Source organism: Vidua macroura, chromosome 13 (assembly GCF_024509145.1).
Source record: "Vidua macroura isolate BioBank_ID:100142 chromosome 13, ASM2450914v1, whole genome shotgun sequence".
Classification (NCBI taxonomy): Eukaryota; Metazoa; Chordata; class Aves; order Passeriformes; family Viduidae; genus Vidua; species Vidua macroura.
The window spans coordinates 15,372,783-15,393,462 of NC_071583.1; the positions used below are offsets into that span (position 1 = coordinate 15,372,783).

General features: G+C 47.1%; 2 protein-coding genes across 12 annotated transcripts in view; one reads left to right on the plus strand and one right to left on the minus strand.

Annotated features, from left to right (window-relative positions):
* The first annotated feature begins 161 nt into the window (after positions 1-161).
* LOC128813912 (small integral membrane protein 4) lies at positions 162-2,076 on the plus strand. 2 transcript variants are annotated; one of them, XM_053989370.1, is made up of 3 exons: positions 162-237; positions 469-645; positions 1,739-2,076. In XM_053989370.1, the coding sequence occupies exons 2-3, from the start codon at positions 495-497 to the stop codon at positions 1,804-1,806; spliced, it is 219 nt and encodes a 72-aa protein (XP_053845345.1). In that variant the 5' UTR covers positions 162-237; positions 469-494; the 3' UTR covers positions 1,807-2,076. The 2 variants fall into 2 exon arrangements, with proteins under 2 accessions (XP_053845345.1, XP_053845344.1); XM_053989369.1 differs by lacking the exon at positions 162-237 and having other exon boundaries at positions 316-645.
* Positions 2,077-12,568: 10,492 nt separating this feature from the next.
* Positions 12,569-20,680, minus strand: part of PBRM1 (polybromo 1) — a 55,965-nt gene continuing 47,853 nt past the window's right edge. For 7 of the 10 annotated variants that reach the window (XM_053989186.1, XM_053989179.1, XM_053989178.1 and 4 more), the window contains 4 exons: positions 20,011-20,166; positions 17,632-17,702; positions 16,008-16,224; positions 12,569-15,711 (listed from right to left, as the gene is read on the minus strand). In XM_053989186.1, the coding sequence (XP_053845161.1) occupies positions 15,539-15,711; positions 16,008-16,224; positions 17,632-17,702; positions 20,011-20,166 (617 nt within the window). In that variant the 3' untranslated portion in view covers positions 12,569-15,538. The remainder of the gene's footprint in view (positions 15,712-16,007; positions 16,225-17,631; positions 17,703-20,010; positions 20,167-20,680) is intronic. The other 3 variants (XM_053989188.1, XM_053989185.1, XM_053989184.1) reach the window with 1 other exon arrangement.

Here is a 20,680-nt window from a genome sequence, read left to right on the forward strand (position 1 = left end):
CCCGCGGCGGCACCGGCGGGCGGCCAATCCCCGGGGCGCGGGGCCGGGCCGGGCCGCGCCCCGCCCAGAGGGGCCGGGCCGGGCTCGGTGGGCGGGGCTGGGGCGCTCACGGGCCCCTCACGCCGGGCCCCGCCCCCGCCCCCGCCCCGGCCAATCAGGCGAGGCGCTGCGATGTGGGGTCACGTGGCGCTCGGCGCGTCCTTCCGTCCGGCCGCGCGCGGGGCCCTCGCGCGGGAGGTGAGCGGCGCGGGGTCGCGCGCGGCGGGCGCGGCCCTGATTGGCTGCGCGTTCCCGCCTCAGGGCAGGGGCGGCGGGGCCGCCATGGCCGCCATGGCCGCCATGGCCGCGGGGGCTCGGCCGGGCTGGGGCCGCTCCTCGCCCGCCACCGGCTGCGCTCTCGGTGTGACTGCGGCACGTCCCGTGCCGCCTCTCACACGCCCCCTTCTGTTCTCTCCTCCACCCGGGAAGGGCGAAGGCTCCGGTGCCGCCCGGCCATGCTGGTCAGCGAGAGGCTGAAGCGCCTTTTGAGGCTGGTGCCCGGGGAGCGGCGCTTTGGCTTTTACAGGTTCCTGCCCTTCTTCTTTGTGCTCGGCGGAGCCATGGAGTGGTTCATGATCAACGTCCGCATCGGCAAAGAGACCTTCTGTGAGTGCGGGGTCGGCGGGGCCGGGCCCCGGCCCGCGCCCGGAGGCTCCGACTGCGGTCAGGCGCTGCTCCTGCTCGGGCAGCATGGCGCACTTCAGGCCCTGCCTCCCCAGCGGAAACGAACACAAATCCTGGCTTTAGAGTACTGAACAAAATTGAAAGAGGGTACATTTAGATTGGATATTAGGAAAAAAATTGTTTCCTCTGAGGATTGCGAGGCCCTGTCAACCTTCTCTGGTTGCCCAGAGAAGCTGTGGCTGCCCCACCCCTGGAAGAGTCCAAGGCCAAGTTGGATGGGGCTTGGAGAAAACTGGTCTGGCAAAAGTGTCCCTGTCCATAGTGGGGGGATGGAATGGGGTGATCTTTAAGGTCCCTCTCACCTCAAACCATTCTGTGGTGATTGAAAAACACTCAGGAGGTTTGCTAGCATTGAAGCAGAGGTGTGGCGTCTGAAATATGACTTCTGCAATTTAAAAAATAAGTATGAAAACAGCTCAAGAGAACTTGGATAATGGTGTTTAGTTTCTGTAAGTCAAAGCATTTATTTCTAATATGACATTCCTCCCTTTAATAAACCCTGCTAGAAATTTTTGTGTAATTCACTGGAAGGATCTGCTCAACTGTGGCATTAGGAAGCGGGGAGGCAGGAAGAATGGGAAGACCATGGAGGTGGGAATGTTCCTGTGTTTTGTTTATATAAAAAAGACTAAAATACTGAAGTCAGGCTGGAAGCCCTCAGGCATTGACTTCATGCTTATAATCTAATTTCCCTTCAGCTAGTTAGGGCATTTGTAATTTTAATTACCCTCGTGGGAAAGTAGACAAGAAACAACTGTTTTGCAGTGGAAACTTAGTTTTCCTAGAAAAACATTTCATTGGGATTGATGGGAAGAACTTTAGCCTACATGGGAGAGAACCTGAGCTATTTTAAGTGGTAATAAGGATTTCTGTTGGCTTGAATTTCCAGTTGCCTGTCAGCCAGCATCTGCAAGAGAAGTTTGGATTGAAAAGTTTAAAAAGAGATGACAGGATTCATGTATTTAACACCAACTTGCACTGGGGAAGCTCTAACATAAAACATCTTTTTCTGCAGATGATGTCTACCGTAGGAAACAATCTGAAAGACTGTACAAGGCAAGGATGGAGAAAGGGGAATTTTAGCTGAAACTCTTCAAGGGGGAGCTCCTGAGTGCTTCAACTGTACAAGTGCCAAAGCAGCAGCACTGCCACGTTGAAGGTGGGGGAAGATGTTGGCTCTGCAAGATAAACTGTGATCCACACGTTTCTGTAACACTCAGATGGTTTGGGCAGTTCTGTTCTTCCATATCTGTAATATTTTTATTTAAATGAAGTTAAAATTTCATTGTATTTGGGCCTCTGCCACTAATTTAATGTTTGTTTAGTGCTTTTAAATAAACTGAGTAAACAGTCTGGCTGTTGCTTTCATTTGCTTGGTGAAACACCCTCCTTGTGAGGGTGTGACAAGACCAGGGGGAAAGAAATATTACAGGGTGCATCCATCTCAGCATAATGGAAACAGTAATTTTGAGTTAGTTTCTTTTGTACTTACAGGAACTGCTCTGGCAGTTGATTTGTTTTCTTTGCAATGTCACAATTTTAACTGGATAAAGAGAGCACAGATTTACTGCTCAGTGTTTGCTCAGCCCACAGTGTTTGGAGAGTGACCCGTGTGTTTGGGCTGTGCTGCCATGACTGACAGGGACCACAGCAATGTGCAGTGTCAGTCCTGGCACCCCTGAGTCCTGTGGTGGGAATCCTGTCCCCAAGGCAGGAAAACAGCTGGCTGCTGTGTTTGCTCCCTGCACAGGGACACCAGGAGCGTGGCAGGGGTCGGTGACTGAGGCACTGTAATCTTTGAGGATCCTATGTTGATACAATTAGTTAATTTCTGAGAGTAGGGGTGCAGGCTGAAAGTGCAACAAAGAAGCCAATTCTTAGTATCAGCCTAAAATCAAGCCCGAGGAAGTTCATGCACTTACAGGGGTTCCTGTGCTACCTCCTGCCAGCCTTTGTCAGTCTTCATTAACTCAGAGACAGGGGCAGCTCTGTAGAAGTCAAGGTTCTCCACTTGCAAACAAAGGGGAACCTTCGTGTTGTGCCTTCCAAGGGACTTGATCTGAAGGATTAATGCTACTTGTGTTTTCAAGGGATAAAAACTGATGTGACTGTGTCACTGCATATTCTGACTGAGCAGCAAGTGAATAACTTGAGGAAAGCCTCTATTTCAGAATAAGAACCCTTGAGTTTAGTTCCAAGGTAGAAACCAAAACTTGTGAACAAGTTGCTTTTTGCAGTCACAGACCATTGCACTGAAGTCAACCCCGTCCGTAGCAGTAAAGAATAAAGCAATAATTAAAAAGCCAGATTTTGAAAACTGCTGAGCTTTAGCTCCATCTGATTTTATTTCTTGAGCCTTTTGAAACTCCCTTGTGCTCTGTTGTCATAAAACAAGTAAGTTTTTCAATATATGGGTTTTTTTTTTCAAGCAAGAGCCCTGTGCCCTAGTTATTTCTCCTCAGGAAGCTTCTGTGTAAACTCAGGAGCTTCTGTGTAAACTTCCTGTGCTTCCCTTAAGCACTCCTGTAATAGTAGCAGAGTGTTCCACAGACAACCCTGAGCCAGCCCAGTTCTCACTTCAGACCTTTTGCTTGTGTTGCAGTGACTGTTTCCCATTGGCAGCTGAGAGCACCAAGCACATCTGGAAGATCTCTGGGATGTCTCCAGCCACATAAACAGAAAGGGAGGGAGGCTGCAGTCACTCACAAGAGGTCTGGTGTCAGGGGGTTCCATCTCACTGACGGCTGCAGGAATAAAATCCTCTGAGTTGGCATCGTACCATTTTAGGCAACAGATCTGTTATGGCAGAATATGAAGCTTGATATTTAGAAATCTGAGCTGCAGTCTCCAATCCTCAGTGTGTTTGCTAGTGCTAACCCTTTGGCATTTTTTGATTTTGTCAGTCTCTCACTAATGCTGGAAATCAGAATAGCTGCAATTCCACATTCCAAAATTCCAGCCCATTCCACAGCCAAGCACTTTCAGGGATTTAGTATCAGTTTTAAACTACACCCCATCTTCAACAACCGAAGTCTTCATTTGGTTTTGCAGTTTTATTCCTGCTGACTCCTAACTCTGTGCTCTTTGCTTTCCCCAGTACTTTCTGACTCTCATATCCCGGTCTCCCTCCCATCCATCTGCTGTGGCAAAGGGAACAGGGAGGAAGCAAGAGCTCTCCTTTGGCTCAGCACTCAGGCAACACCGTGTGGCTGTTCCAGGCTGCTGGAGTGACCAGGGTCACAGCTTTCATTTCTAGCCCTGCCAAGCACCTGCCAGCTCCGGGGCTGAGCACATCCCTCCCTGCTGCAGGGAATTCAGCTGGGGTCCACCTGGAGTGCAGCTTGCACCCACCAACAGCATTTTCATGTGTTCTGCAATGGCCACAGCAACAGCTTCTGGGTGAGACTCAGCAAAGCACTCCTGCTGCAAGCTTTCCAAACTGTGGAAGTGAGGGCAAGATTAATACCAAGAAAAATTCAACTCAGGCAGCAGCAGTAAAAAGTCACCTGGGAACAAACAGTGATACCTATGCACAAGCAGTGCTGCTCACCATTCGAGCATTAGAGAGGGGACAACTCCACCACCAATCCAGAATGATTCTGTGGGAAAAAATGGATCTGTTGATCATTCTCCTGCAGCTGTGCACACAAGGATGCAGTCATCTGCTGAAAAACCTGTGGTGAGCTAGGGAAGAGCTGAAAGAAGTTATGGTCAAAGAAGGGTGTTTGTGCCCAGCCTGCACTCCTCCCTGGCACAGGGCTGCAGCAGTTTTGTCCAAGCTTTTCAAAAGCAGCAAAAGGAAGTAACAGCCATCTGATGTATTGGGGAGTTTTTCCTTTGTGCAAAACTCTTCCTGTCATCAGTGGATGTTGAGGAAGATGAAATAAGAAAGCCTTATAAATATGGTTGCCTGACAAAGGATTCAGAAAATACAGAGACTGTGAGCCAGATTGAGAGGAGAACAAGCTTTGAGATGGCAGACCTTGGTTGCTAAGCAATTGGTGGACAGTGGTGTAGCTGGTAGAAGGTAACTCCCCTTTTTGACCCTCAGTCAAATCAAAGGGTCAGATAAAGTGCTCTCAATTCCTCAAAAACATAGAGTTTATCTCACACTTGTAACCCTCCCCTGAAGTATGATGTATCTGTAATCCCATTGGTCCAAAGTCCTATTCAGCACCCACTCTCTTGCACTCCCCTTCTCTCTTGGACTCTCTCTTGGACCTCTCTCGCTATCTCATCCTGCCCCCTCTCCTTGGGGCCTGCTTCGAGCTGCGGCTGGCAGCTCCGAGCAGGGTCCCACGATAAAATGTATATCCTAACACCTGACTCCAGAGATCTCTCATCTCCATCCATCCCAACCGTCCAGGACCAGCCCTCGTCACAAGTGGAGGTATGCTTTCTCTTTGGACTTAATACACAGACCCAAACTGCACCTGCACTCTGCTCCTGGCCATCCCCAGCTCCTTCAGAGAATGGAGAAAAAAATCATCCCGGCTCTGGTGGGATAAATGCTGTTCCTGAGGAACTTCCAAACATCAGTACTGGATGATGGTACTTTATACCATATACCTCATATAGATGAGGGTCAAATTAGACTTGCTGGCAAATGCAGTTGGCAAAATTAATATAAGGTTTTATTTCATTAATCAAAATTTCACATTTCACTGATGTTGGGAAAGATGAAATAGGAAAGCCTTATACATGTGATTGCCTGGCAAAAGATTTGGAAAATACAGAAACTATAAGCGAGACTGAAATGAGAACAAGCTTTGAGATACCAAACCTCAGTTGCTAAACAACTAGAAAACAATAGTATAGCCAGTTGAAGGCAATCCCTCTTTTGATTAAACAATGCCCTCTACCTACAGACAGAGCCAAGGGTCAAATGGAATGTTCTGTCTCACCCCTGAAAAACGTAGAGCTGATCCCACACCTGTAACCCTCCCCCGAAGCATCAGGTATCTGGAATCCCATTGGCCCAAGTCTTATTCCGCGCCCACTCTGAAGCCCCCTGATAAGGTGTACCCGGGGGACCAGACGCTCTCCAGGAATCTTCTCCCGCCCCCGCTCTCTCTCTCTCCTTTATCTCTCCCTGCCCCCGCTCCTTGGGGTCTGCTCCGACCTGAGGCTGGCAGGACACCAGCGCTCGCTACAGACCGGTGCCCAACGTGTCTGAAGGACTGTTCAGCTTTTCCACCTGTGGGAGACTTCTCCACGGACGGTAACTAAATAACCAGTTGTAGCCGCGCAACCGGTGTCGTGAGCAGGACGTATCGTTGCTGGGCAGCGTGAAAGCCGGAGCTCTGTAATTTTGCCGAGGCAATCCTCGAGCACGGAGAGCCGTCACTAAGTTGCGAGCACCGGAGCTCTCGGAGCAATTTGCCTGCCGTTCCGGAGCACAGGCCGCCGCTCTCCGAGGACCCTTGCCGCGGCATCCCTCGAGCACGGAGACGCTGCTGAACAGCGCCGACCGGAGCTCTCCGGAGGGACCCTGGCGTGCGCCCCGAGCGCTGCTCTGCACCGCCCGCACTGCAGCTCTGAGTGAGACCCGCCTGGAGGCCCCGAGCACGGAAAGCCCTTGCCGAGCGACGCCTGAACCCGGAGCTCTGAGGGGAAGCTCAACGCAGCGTCCTGGTCGACTGGAGTGCCTGGCCAGACCCCCACGTCGGAGTTCTGAGTGAGGACCCTGCCCCTGCGATATCGAGGTGAGCTACGCCAGTGTAAGAATGGGACAATCCCACTCTGCCCATGACCGAGATCTCTATAAGCAACTAAAGCATTTATTAAGTTGCAGTAACAGTACATTACCTAAGCAAGAGCTAAAAAATCTTTTAGAATGGACTTTAGTTAACTTCCCGAATTCTGAACGTTCAGCCGTCTTTACCAGAGACTTTTGGGACACAGTTGGAAACAGACTCTTTAATAGTATCTCCCGCCGGGATATGTCTGCCGCTGAGCTGCTCCCGGCGTGCAGGGCGCTGGCGGAGCTGTTTGCTGCACAGAACACGCCCGCAGCAGTCTCTCTGCCTGGCCACGCTGCTGCTGAGAATCCGCTCCATCCCCCCGCGAGTCTGCAATGGGACGCGCCTCTTACGGCCGTGGCCGCCAATATAGCGGGCCTCCTGCAGAGTCAGGCGGCCACGCTCCTGCAACCACCGCAAGTGCCCCTCGCCGCCACCGACGTGACGCTGGTGGTGCCCGGGGTCTCGTCTGCATCCATCGCTGCCTCATCATCGCCATCCCTTGCCGATCCCGGATCTGCAGTGCCGACGACGACAGCCGTGCCCGCGTCCCCAGTGCCCCTTGTACACGCTGCCGCGGGAATACTGCCCACTTGTCCTGGTGTTCAAGCGCGTGCAGCAAGCCCCAACCCCGCGGCAGGACAAATGCCCGTGGCCGCTCTCCCTGCCGACACACCGGCAGGGCCCCGCGGTCCCGGCACAGCACCGCTCGCCCTGGGGGACGGAGCGGTCCCGCCGCTCAAACCGCCCCGCGCCGGCGCCGCGGCATCCGCACGGGTGTCCACAGCCTCTCTCGTCCCTACCGCCGCTCCCGCTTGTACTCCCGACATTGCCGATGGGGCAGTGCCGTCCCTGCCCGCCGACCCAGCAGCCACCCCAGTCCAGCCTGCGAGCTCCCAGCAGCTGCGCGCCGCGGCACGGCTGCCGGCTGGCCCTACACCCCCCGTACCCGCCCCGCGACGGACTCCCGCCGCCTCCACGCCGGCCGCCCCGGCTATCTCCTCCGCGCCTGGCGCGGCTGCGGCCGCACCGGGAGCCGCGGCCACCCCCGGGCTCGCAGCGGCGCCTCGGCCTCCCGCGCCCGGGCCCCCCCAGGCATTCCACTTTGTTGCGGCGCCGCCCCAGTCCGACCCGCCCCTATCGCAGCATGCCGCTCCGGGGCTCCGTGGCGCGGCGCTGCCGTCTCCTATGGTCACGGACGTCCTGGCGTTCCCTTCCACGGCCGCAGCCGCGGCCCCTGCTGCAGCCTCCGCGGCTCCCGAGGCGGCCGCCCTCATGGCTTGCCCCGCGGACCCCGTGACGCACGCTCCGCATGCGCAGTTACTACTACTCCCAGACCGCCGGACCCCTTCAGCCACAACCCCGCCTGCGGGATCAGCCGCACGCAACTGCTACACCGCCGCGGCGCCGCCGCCGCCCCACGCCGCTCCCGCCACTGCTCTGATACAGCCTCCCGGTTCCCACCCGCTGCATGCCGCACTCCACCCCCAGCCGACATCCCTGTGCCCTCCCACGCCATCACCGCCGCCCCCAGTTCCAGCCGCAGGACCCCAGCCGGCGCTGCCAGGACTCCCGCTTTTACCGAGTCTACAAGTGTATCCATCCGCGCCGCCAGCCCAGCTGGATCCTGTTACATACTCATCACAAATAGTCCCCCCTGCAGCGCGTCCCGCACAGCCTCCGGAGCCCCCAACGCTACAGCCACCAGCAGGTCCTGCGCGACCGCAGCCTGCAGCCGTCCTTCACCTGCCTCCATCGCCACCGAGCCTGTACGCGGCACCACAGCAGCATGATGCTGCGGCGCCTCAGATGTATCCTTCCGCGCCTCTGCCGCACCTAGACGCTCCAGCTACGGGCACAGCCTCATGGCTGCGGGAGCCTCCTGCAGCTCCCGCCTCCACACAAACAGCCACTCCTGTGCCTCCGCTCACAGGTACCGTGCCTCCTCCCCCTGCTCCCCTGCCTCCGCCGCCGCATCCTGCACCCGACCCTAGCAGGACCGGACCACAGCCGCACCCCCTCACACACCCTTCCCCGCTCCTGACACCGAATGCGGCCACTTTGTATCGTGGTTCCTCCGCACACCCACAGCCGGGCACACCAGCCGTGCAACGAGGAGCGGGAGGGTGGAATGTGACAGCTACTTTAACAAATACAGGCCAGACAGAGAACTACTTCACCCCTGCAAATGCCAACCCTTTTAACCCAATACAAAGCAATTCTGAAAAAGATCTAAGCCTGTTCTCCAACAGCTCTAAAGTCCCTCCAGAGTTTGGCACAGATTTCTTAACCCAAAATAAGACACTAAACCCTGAAAATTCACCACCATTAATCCCAAATTTAGAAAGTTCCCAGAAGTGTTTTGAAAATCTCCAACTAACAGACTGGCATGAAGTCAGACGCGAAATTTGCGAAGAAGAAAGTCTAAATCCTTCAGCTATGCCCGTGATATTCAGCCAGTATTTGCAAAGAGGAAAGTCTTTGCAAAATTTGCAAAGAGGAAAGTCTACATCCTTTAGCTATGCCTGTGATATTCAGCAAGCCAGTGGTCCTAGAACATGGACAGCCATCCCATCTCATGATGTGAAAGAACTGCGAAAAGCAGTAAGGGACAGTGGTATCTGCTCTCCATATTTTAAGCAACTGCTGAAAAGTACTCTGCAAGGTCATACACTCATACCAAATGACTGTAAAAATCTTGCTGGTATAATTCTTACAGATTCACAATATATTCTATGGGAATTCAAATGGAAGAGACTGCTTACAGGGGTACTAAACACTTATAGACAATGCACTGATGCAGACCTTCGTGCCCTCACCTTGTCTAAGCTAATAGGTGACCCACCTGATGACCAGAATGAGAATCAAGTGAATTTACCCAAAATGGCGTTAGATGACATTAAAAAGATGGCTCGCAGAGCCTTTTTACAAATTCAGCCTGCAGGAAATTTTGAAAAAGCCTACAATCTAATTAGTCAAGAGTCATCTGAACCATTCACCTCATTTGTGGACCGGGTGATCCAAGCAGCAGAAAGACAATGCAGTGATGATATAGCCCGTCCAATAGTGATACGGGACATCATTGAAAATAATGCAAACGTGGAATGCAAGAGAGTCATCAAAGCCCTGGGAAAAGAAAGACCTACAGTGCCTGAAATGATTGATGCCTGTAACAAAATTGGGGGTCCACAGCAGCTAGCAACAATTCAGGCAAATGAACTTGGAAAAATTCTAGAAAAAATTGAAAGGGTTCTTACAGCACAGGCAGCACAAGCAGAAGCACGAGACCAAAAACTTACGGAAATCCTAGCTGCCTTGCTTCTAAACTCCCAGCAACAAGACAACACTATGGCTGTTCTGCAAGCTGCTGTAACTTCGGGACCTTGCTACTTCTGTAAACAACCTGGCCATATCATGAGGAATTGCCCAGAGATCAAAAGGAGTGCACAAGCGCCAGATCGCTGCTCTGTCTGCAAGAAGGGAAAGCATCTTGCCTGGCAGTGTCGATCCAGACATGATGTGAGTGGAAGACCCAATCCAAAAAACTCCAAGGCGAGCGTGCAGTGCCATTGCGTGATGAAACAAGTAGTGGCACCCCAAACTCCCAAAGTAAAATTTGTGAATACCCCAACTCAGGAGCACTTCGCTTTGTCGTCAGCAGAATCATCAGGAGAAAGCAATCTGCCAGAAACAGCTCAAGAAAATAATGGAGTTTTATCATTTGCACAAGCACATGTCGCTTTTAGTCTTTTGTTTTAGTTTTTGTAATGAAGCTTTACCTGTAAGTCAGCCAAAGATGAATGTCTGGGTTGCTTTAGCCAAGTCTGCAGGCTCTGATACTATCTGTCTATCCAACACAACCCTGACAAACCTTTTTCAACCTGTTTAGTTGGAGTACCTCTTCCAGAAGGTTTTGATAATGTTACTCTTGACAAATACTGGCCATATGACGATCATCACGTATCTCCCACTCCTAGCCAAAGACACCAAACTTATATTGATAATTCTAAAATTGATAAATCTGACCTTCAAGAGCTAGAAATCCTAGGCTCATTAACTATGCATACCTGTTACTTCTTTCATTTCCTAGGTGAAGACGGCCCTCATTTAAAGATTACCCCATACCACCCAGTTATATTGCTATAAACTTATTGGTATAATCAAACTAAGCTTCTCACATCTGACGAACCCCACGCAGATCGTTTTAACAAACTTCCTATTCGATTTCCTGAAGGAATTTGGCTCATCTGTGGAGACAGTATACCTGGCAAGGTATACCTTCAAAAACAGATGGTGGCCCTTGTGCCATGGGACAACTTACAATAATTGCTCCCAGTGTCAAAAAAGCAGTCAAAAAGAAAAGCAGGAGGATTAGATCCTCCTGGGGACATCAATATAAGAGCAACTGTGATAGCAATTTTCACCCTTGGAACTCAGGAAAATCAACTATTACAAGCATTTTTCTACCTCAGTTGAGTTATTTGATTGCATTAAAACAATTAAACAAGTTAGGGTGTTGGCTCAGTAAGGAAGTAAATGCCACCTCTACTATGATCAGTGATTTGCTAACAGATGAGGAAGCAGTGAAACATGCCACTTTACAAAATAGAGCTGCTATTGACTCTCTTTTACTAGCACATGGACCTGGCTGTGAAGATTTTGAAGGACTGTGTTATATGAATTTATCCAATCATTCTGTTTCCATTCATAAACAACTACAAAACTTAAGGGATTTAGTTAACCAAATGACAACAGATGACCCATCTTGGCTAGACAGTTTGATAGAGCTTTGCACCTTGGCTAAAGGAACTCTGTAAAGTAGGTTTGATTATTCTAATAGTAATAATTGTAGTTTTAGTAGCAGTGCCCTGTATACTCCAGTGTGCACAAAAAATAATGAGTAAGACAGTATCTAATATCTTAGTTGTTCATCAGAATGGGGGAGATGTTGGGGAAGATGAAATAGGAAAGCCTTATACATGTGATTGCCTGGCAAAAGATTTGGAAAATACAGAAACTATAAGCGAGACTGAAATGAGAACAAGCTTTGAGATACCAAACCTCAGTTGCTAAACAACTAGAAAACAATAGTATAGCCAGTTGAAGGCAATCCCTCTTTTGATTAAACAATGCCCTCTACCTACAGACAGAGCCAAGGGTCAAATGGAATGTTCTGTCTCACCCCTGAAAAACGTAGAGCTGATCCCACACCTGTAACCCTCCCCCGAAGCATCAGGTATCTGGAATCCCATTGGCCCAAGTCTTATTCCGCGCCCACTCTGAAGCCCCCTGATAAGGTGTACCCGGGGGACCAGACGCTCTCCAGGCATCTTCTCCCTTCAGTTTTGTGCACTTGTAGCCAAGAGGGAGCTACACATACATTTATGGTTGACCTTTGGTATGTCAGGCTGAGCAAATAAGATGTGGAGGATGATTAGAATTAGTTTCCTCTGGGCAACTGCAACAGAAGGGTAGAAGTGTTGTGAAGCTGGCAGGCTGTATGAAAGGGAGCATTTATCCCCCAGGCTGGAAACATGGCTGTGTGTTAATGAAATAATGCTGTGTTCTGACTGTCTAAATAGCTCTCTGTAAATTTTATGCCAGGCACCTTGAGAGGTTCCTATCACTTAATTTTCCTTGCAGTTTGTTCAGAAAATTTCTATCCTTGGTTCTAATTTAATTGTGTAAAAGATGCTTTTTCTATGTTACTCATCTAATTTCCTCTATTAAACAGCTGCATGGAAGACAGTCTTGAACCATGTTAGCTTCCATATGAAATTAAGGCTTGCTGTTTATTTTCAAACCAATTAATAAGGGGGGCATCTGGGACTGACTAAATCTTATCACCTCCACTCAGCTTGTTCCCAATGCTTCAGATATTTTTCAAGGTTCACTGTTCACGCTTCGTGATGGCTCAATTTTCAACACCACTGTTCTTACCACCTACAGGCACATCTCAAAATACACAGGACAGTAGAAAAAGGATACTTTATCCACACACAAGCACACATGTACCAAGGACTTGAGAACATCTGGATCAGCAACAGCCAGAATTACTTGAAATAAAATCCTAACAGAAGTCTTAATGGAACACTCAAACCTGGTTAATCCAAAACACTTTGCAAACTATTTTTATTCAAATTAAAAAGACTCAGGTAAACAAAGTGATGGTACATACATGTTATAAACCTGGTTAGCAGCTCAGCCTTCAGCAGTACAAGATCTAATGAAAAGCCAAGCATGGATAAACCAGGTACAAAAACATATGCTGAAAAAAAGTCACCAACATCAACATCTTGAATTTTTACACAAACAGTAAATTTTCTCATGGAAGGGAAGGACTGAGGAAGAGAACAAATAATTATTAGTTGTCTCCAACTGGTTTATGAAAATACCTGTCCTAGTTTTATCTATTTTCCACTCTCACAGAAGCCAACCATTGCCCACACATCCTTTTATTTTAATATGAAAGTTTTGTTTACGCCAGTACAATGAACGGCAGTGAAAAACAGATGAGGGGCTCAAACACCCACAAAGAGAAAAAGACAGACAGACATGTCTTTTTTTTTTTTTAAACCAGAGTGAGAAAAGTTTCTTTTGCTGGTTTTGAATTCTAGACTGTAGCCATTATATCCTAAATTTCACTGCAATCGACTGAAATGCCTCCAGTATAGAGAGAAACGATTTTGAAATAAATAAGGCTTAAAATAATTGATCAGGGCCAGCCCAGTGGCTTAGTGGTAGTGCTCTGCACTGCCTTGAGGGAGGAGCCAGGTTTTGTTTGCACTTCCAATCTCTTGCTCCTGGGCCAGAAAGAGCAGTGAAAGGAGGGATTCAGCTGCTCGGCAGGAGAGAGCCAGTGCTGCACATCTGCTCATCACTGACCTTCAGATAAATTAAACATCTGAGTTATACAGGCTCCAAAGGGAGTCCCATCCAGTCCTCAAAAGAAAATAAATAAAACAATAATTTAATTAAAATTCATCCCAGGTTCTTTGGTGTAATTTTTGTTAATGCTGAGAAGTAGGAGAATCTGGTGGTGTATTAGTACAATCCATGATAGTTCCAAATGCTCAAAAACTAGGATTTTGCTGCCTGATTCACTTCAACATCCCATCTTTGTGGCTAAAACCTGCAAAACCTATGGTAACTTAAACACATTTTATAGGGGTGGTCTAAGACTATTCAATTTCTACTTCATTAAATAAAATTGGAAATTTACAAAGGCCAGTAAAGAACTTCTGTACCATGGGTGTGCTACTTGTAGAGTTCAAAACTGTAATTTCCCTCTATGTTGTTTTGCTCCATTTCCTTCACATCCATTGCACATGTGACCTAAACCATCTTTAAGTGCCTATTTGTAATTACCTTGGGTATTTTGTGCAATGACTGGAAGATTGCAATAGGAGAGGGAGAGGAATTGGCCAGTAAAATTAAATCACAGTTTATACTTGCAAGTGTCACTTCCCTCATGAGTATTAATTACATCAGCAAAACAAACCCCAAGATATCCAGTATTTGAAGGAAAATATTTAATTTAACCTTCTGCCAAATATACTGAAGTGAAAATGTTCTGTACTAACAGACTTTAGAACTCATTTCCACATGATGAATATCTCTAGCATAAATGAAGTGTATCAGTAAATCGGTTCATTTGGGCCGAGTTGCAGTGCTCACATTCCTGCTGACTTTTCCCAAATTCATAGACCTTTCCCAGTAACTTAAAGCAATCCAAAAGTATTAATTCTTTTTCCAAAACTAAATAAATGAAAGGATTTACCTTTAAACAGATAATTCTGTAGTCCAAAAGGTTGGTTAGTTATGAGGACAGGTAAGTTTTTAGCAGAAGGCAGCCACAACCTTGAAATTTGGCAAGAAGAGTCGATACCTACTTTACTTAAGATTAAAAAAAAAAAAAAAAAAAAAAAAAACCACCCACAAAAAAAACCCCAAAAACCAAAAGAACCCCAAACCCTTTGAAGGCTGCAATGCAAGTATTCTATTTCTCCAATGTACTGGGTATGCTGACCTTACACATACCATACCATACAGTAGTATTTTACTTTCAAGTTAATTTAAGCATCAAACTTCACTCAAATTTGCATTGCAAAACTTCCACTAAGGTTAATGAATACACTTAAAGAAAGCATACAAAACTGTCTTACAATGCCCAATTGTGTGAATTTCAAAAAACATCACATTACTTCACTAACAGAACAACTCCACTTTCCTCCCCTAACTTACCTTCCAAGACCTGGGCTGGTTCCAAGTTCTGCGAGCCTCTTCCAGCACAGACAGAATCTCCCAGGGAAGGAGCTTCCCTGTCCCACTGCTGGGTGTTGGGGACATTGCAGAACCCCCAGCACAGGCCATGGCAGATGAAACACTTCCCCTCTAAGGGCCTGCCAGCACAGGGACTGTGTTACTGATTTAGGATCACAATGGTCTTGGCTACACAGTTAATAACTGGACAGGACAACATGAGCAGTCGAGACACCCTTGTCCCGTCCACACCAGCATTTCCAGGGTGGCTGTGGCCCACTCAGCTGCCTCAGTGTTGACTTGGAATGCCAATTTTCCTAAGTGCCAAAGCACATCTTACCTTTAGCTTCTTTTAAGAGATCCTCCCTGCTCACACCCGAGCAGTTCTGCCCGAAGTGGCCAGCACACACAAGCACAGGTACGCACATTCTTATAGGATGTAAACTATGACTAATTCACATTCCACTGTATCAATCTGTAAATACTTTGTTTTCCTTTTTTTTTTTTTATATAAAAAACAATGGCATCAGATTCTCAGCAATAAAGTATAAGAAAGATGAATCCTTGACTACACTCAACCAATTATGAAATCGCCTTTCAAACAAAGGAAACATATGCAAAAAATCTGTGTATTTGATAAAGTCAACTTAATATAACAAAAAGTGAAATATGCTTATTAAAAGTGTCCTTATATAAAAATGGTCTTGCAATGTACAGTAAAATGCAATACAAATTATTGTTGGTTATCTCTTCCCACCCAGTAACTAAACCAGCTATTGTCCCACGGGCTCCTGGAGCAGAGCGTGCCGTGCCTACACGTTCTCCAGGTTGTAGGCCTGGCGGATGTTCAGGGTGTCGCGCAGCATCAGGTCCCGCAGGCGCCACAGCGCGTCGGCCATGGTGGTGTGAGCCCCCTTGCTCTTCAGCCAGTGCGAGGGCAGGCGGCTCTCCTGCTCCTTGGACAGGTGCACGTCTCGTCTCCGTGCTGCAAAATCCAACAAGTGCTCCAGTTACCCAATGGTTTATTCTAGAAGAAGGCAAATGTAAGCCTACAATATAAGATATTCCACTTTTGCTCCTAGTATTTAAGCCCACAGCATTGATCCGTAGGTTTGTACAACACTGGTGGAATTTACCTGTGGATAACACATATATTCTCAGCCTGTCAATCTGTCTTTAGGAATTAATTACACGTGTGCGTTTTAATAAGCAAACAGCAGATGCATTTGGCATTCTCTATGAAAGCAAAAGTAACGGGTTACGAGGAACCCGAAGCCTTACCTGCAAGGGTCTGGTCCCACTTGCTGATGCTGTTTGACTCAGCACTGAGCCCCTCAATGTATTTCAGGTAGGCTTCAGAATGGAGGAGCCTCTGTGTCTTTGGTGGAGGGGAGACGAACATGGGGGTGCTGGGCTGCTGCATGACGGGCTGGCTGGCGGGGCTCTGCCCGGGGTACGGCGGGGGCGCCTGCTGCCCCGGCGGGCCCAGGATCCCCATCTGAAAGGCAAACCAGCCAGGGCTCACAGGGGGGACTGCAGGGAACACCCCAGCCTCGGGGCATCCTCATGCAATGGAGTTTCAACTGAGGTTATGTGCAAAAGCCTGAGGAAATTTCCCTGGAGGTGCATGCTTTGGCCAGGAGATGCACAGAGAAAGGAAGTGCAAACCAACCATTCATACTCAACAGATATTGTTCAGATTTCTGATTTATGTAAATATACTCTGGTTATCATCACCGTATTTCTTCTAACTTTAATTACACCTTTTATCTCCTTTTTATTTCATGTTTTCTCCAATTTGATCTGAAATACTGCGGTCTGTGAAGTGCAAAATTTAACTGTAAAACATCTAATCCAAACTGATACGGATTTCCACAGAATCACTGTCAGGCAAAAATCTCAGGCAGGAAAATTCCCATCACACAGAAGAATTCCCACCACTGTGATTAACCAGCAGCATTGAGAACTCTTGGGACATCCCCTGGTCTGGAATAACTCAGTGTCATGACATCAACACTTTACCACTTAACTTTTGGTACTCATAGACTCACAGAATGGTTTGGGTTGAAAGAGGCCTTAAAGCTCATCCTATTCCAACCCCTGTCATGTGCAGAGACACCTTCCACTAGACCAGGTCACTCCAAGCCCCATCCAACCTGGCCTTGAACAACTCCAGGGGTGGGGTAGCCACAGCTTCTCTGGGCACCCTGTGTCAATGCCTCTGAATAAATAACTTCTTCCCAGCATCTAACCTAAGCATCTCCTCTTTTAGTTTAAAACTATTCCCCTGCCTCCTACCATGATCTGCCCATGCATAGCCACTCTCCCTCCTTTTCTTTACACCCTCAAGCCAAAACCACATTTCTCTTTATGATGCAAAAATTTGGTCAGTAAAATTGGGAATGTTCTGAACAGTTAATCTGCATGAATCACTGAGAAGAAACATCAGATCATCAACAGTTACCCAGACTCATAAATTCTGAACTGCCAATGAACATCTGCTTCATCAGTTTGTGAAATATGAATATTTTTTACCTACTTATCAAGGGCTGATAAAATGGGCAGTGTCCTCTCTGTGTCACAAAGCATGCAAAACCTAAATTATCAGCAGTTTCACACTATGCTGAAATGACTCAGTTTAGTAGAAAACTAAGACAAAACACTGCCTTGTTTATACTGAAGTTACCTCACTGGACCAACCTCCTGAGTGTAACAACAATTCAACCATCAAATACAGATGTACTCTCTGAGTGTGAGATATTAACTGATTCTAAACACATCAGAACATTTAATTTCTGTTCTCCCTGGGAAAGCCTATGTGCATCTCTACATGTCTGAACTGGGATGTTGCTCAAATGCTAATTCTGAGCCTTAGAGCCTGATAAATAATGCAAAAATTACTCACCTGCTGTCCAAAAGGACTTGCTCCTGGTGCTGGAGTGCCTACCATAGGGGACACATTTTGGCCTATAACACCTATATTTCAAAATATAAAATAATTAGTCTTACTTCAGAGCAGTGACAAATACCTCTTTGGTCTTCAATAGCAAGAATTTATACTTTGATATTACTGCTCACAGTTATTTTAAGTAGATGTACAACATTCAAATATCCCCCTCGCCCCCAATAAAAAATTTCACAAGTTTCTAAGTTTCTGAATGAAAAATAAAGCCAACATGACAACTACCAAACACTGATATGTGGCCTGTTGAATTATTTTAGTTAGAGAAATGCAAAGTGAGTAAGTTTTGCTTTTCAGGTGTTTTTCATGTCACTTAGTGATTGCCTGACTGCATCTTTTCATTTATAATATACACCTTTGGCTTGACAGGATCTTCCTGAAGTCCTTTCCTTTTAAGAAAGGAAATGCTGATCTGTTTTAGCAACACTTAACATTTCCTTGTGTTCAGTTTTGTAAAATATGTTCACAGCAGGATGAAATTCAAGCCTTTGCACAAATCCTCTTAGATCTCACTAATACAAAATGCAACTTGCAGGTTAAGCTTCAACAGCCTTAAATACAGAGCAATGAATACTTGAAATCAATGTCAAAAAAATAAAAGCTGTTTTTCTCAAGCATATTGGGACTTCTCCCTACTGCACAGAGTGCAGCACAACTGTGTCAGTCTTACATACAAAAATGTACAGATCTAAATGAGAGTCATGCAGTTCCTGACATCTGACATAGAGATGCTTGAAAGTTATTTTTGCTGCTGCTTTCCTTTCTGTTTGTGCCACTTCTCGTGTTCATTCATTGGAAAAGCTGCAGACTAACTGTGCTCTTCCTGAGGATTTAATTTACATGAACTAAATGCATGATTCCTGCATCAGTGATCAAAGGATGTGCCACTGGGTTTCACTCACTAAAGTGTTTTTCAAATGCACTTTCCATTTGATCACAGCTCCCATTTTATATGCATCTGAACCAACAGCGTGTCAGAAGTTGGGAAAAACACTGGGAACACAAGCTGTGGAATTGTTTTTGGTCCACAGGGAAGGAAGGGCTCTGGAGGAGGGCACCCTCCCCTTCCCAGCATCAGAGCACAGCTTCACCCTCAGCCTGCTGTGCCCAGTTCAGCCCAGTTCACCACTTCACATGTGGTCCTGCACTCCCAGACATTGTTTCTTTGCTAATCCACATCCTGTCAGTTTTAAACACAAACATCCAGCCCACGGCAGTGGGAACAGCCCTTCAGAGGGATGCAGTGTCCTGGATTCACCTCCCACAGGCTTGGCTGATGTGTGCTAAGTGTCACTGCACAGCTGTTGTGCTGCTCCCTCTAGGTGCCAAGGCAGGGAATCCACAATCCAGCCCAGCTGCAGGGTAGTGCTGATGGATTTCAGGAACACCAGGCAAGCAAACAACTCCCCAACTCACATAATTTATGTACAGCTAAAATTTTTAACAGAGCTTCTGATAAACACAGTTACAAGGGGGTAGGGGGAGGCAAATGAGACCATTCTGTCCACAGCTTGTTTACTGCTGAACAGAGGGATGGCACATCTTTTTCACAGGCACATGAGTTATCAGAGGTCAAACATGAATCAGCAGGAAACAGGATCAGAGGGCAGATGAATGTTTTTCCCCTTAATTGGGACAGTTTAATGGCATTAACGCTGGGAAAATATTTGTTTCATTTAAGCCTCATTTTTCATCAAAAGTGTGGCAAAATACAGCAAATGCATAGAAATGCTCTCGAAAATCAACTCAAAATTTGGCCACAGAGAATACTGAATTCACCTTGTCCCTACATGTTTCCAGTCACTGTTTTATCAGCAAGCTTTAATCTGAACACTGTTTCACAGTAACACATTACTGCCCTGCTGGCCCAGGAGTCTTACGTGACCAGGCTCATTTCAGTGCAGTCTGACATTAACACACTGAAAAAGACTTTGGTAAGGAATGAGAACAATAAATTTCATTTATAAGCCCACTTCATATAAGAAAAGGATGAGTGTAGACATGCTGTTCAAATGACATAAGGATATGAACAGGCTGATTTCACCTTTTCACACTTCTGATAAACTCAAGTACAATTACCAAGGCTTTTTTGGCTGGAACAAAACTCCTGCTGGAGCAGCACCAGTTTCTCCAGAACCCTTTCCCTCAGGGCTTACTGGACATGCTGCAGTGTCAGTGTTTTGCACACCCCTCATATTCAGCAGTGCTGCTGCTCACAAACCAAAGCCACAACCAGAACAAGCTGCAGAGAACTCCTGTAACAATGGGTCAAACCAAGTACATGACAATGAAATAAAGAGGGAATGAGGATGAGGCTCTTACCGGGTGCTGGGATGCCTGGGATGCCTGGCATACCTGGCGGGAGTTGGTGGGGTGGGGGCACCCCTGGGTGAAGTGGCTGCATGCTGCCCATGCTAACAATGCCATCAACTGGGCCCTGCAAAGGTGGCAGCACCGGTGGATAGCCACTTATCATGCCTTGAAGGACACAACAAATTTCAAACATGCATCAATAACATGCAATATGGTCTACACAGTATGCACAGACATGCACTATCCACACACACACACAAAAAAAAGCACTTTTAGTACAGCAAGACAATACTACAATTAGTATCTTGCAAAAAAGAAACAAAACAACAAAAACTAAAAATAAATATGAAACACTATACTTTTGATGAATTAGTATTTAGTGTATTTGTATGTTTCTCACGGGGCAATAAATGTTGAATACTCAGATATGTTAACACAAGGAATAAATTCAGCCATCATTAAATGTTACTAATGCAAGCAGTTTTAATACAGCTTAAAGCTCTGCCATCTGCACAGAGATTACAAACACAACACTGACTGGCCAGCCCCATGGACAGCCCTGCTCTGTGGGCTAGTTCAGAGGCCACAAAAATCAAACCCCAGACATTTTCCTGCAGTACACATGCAAAACTGATGCACAAAAGCCCTACAACATTCACATACTCGAAACTAATGGCAG

Bases quoted from the DNA above. Each gene is read 5' to 3' on its own strand.
- LOC128813912 (XM_053989370.1), top strand. From the start codon at position 495: ATGCTGGTCAGCGAGAGGCTGAAGCGCCTTTTGAGGCTGGTGCCCGGG. The intron at 646-1,738 runs GTGAGTGCGGGG...CTTTTTCTGCAG, and splicing joins CATCGGCAAAGAGACCTTCT to ATGATGTCTACCGTAGGAAA.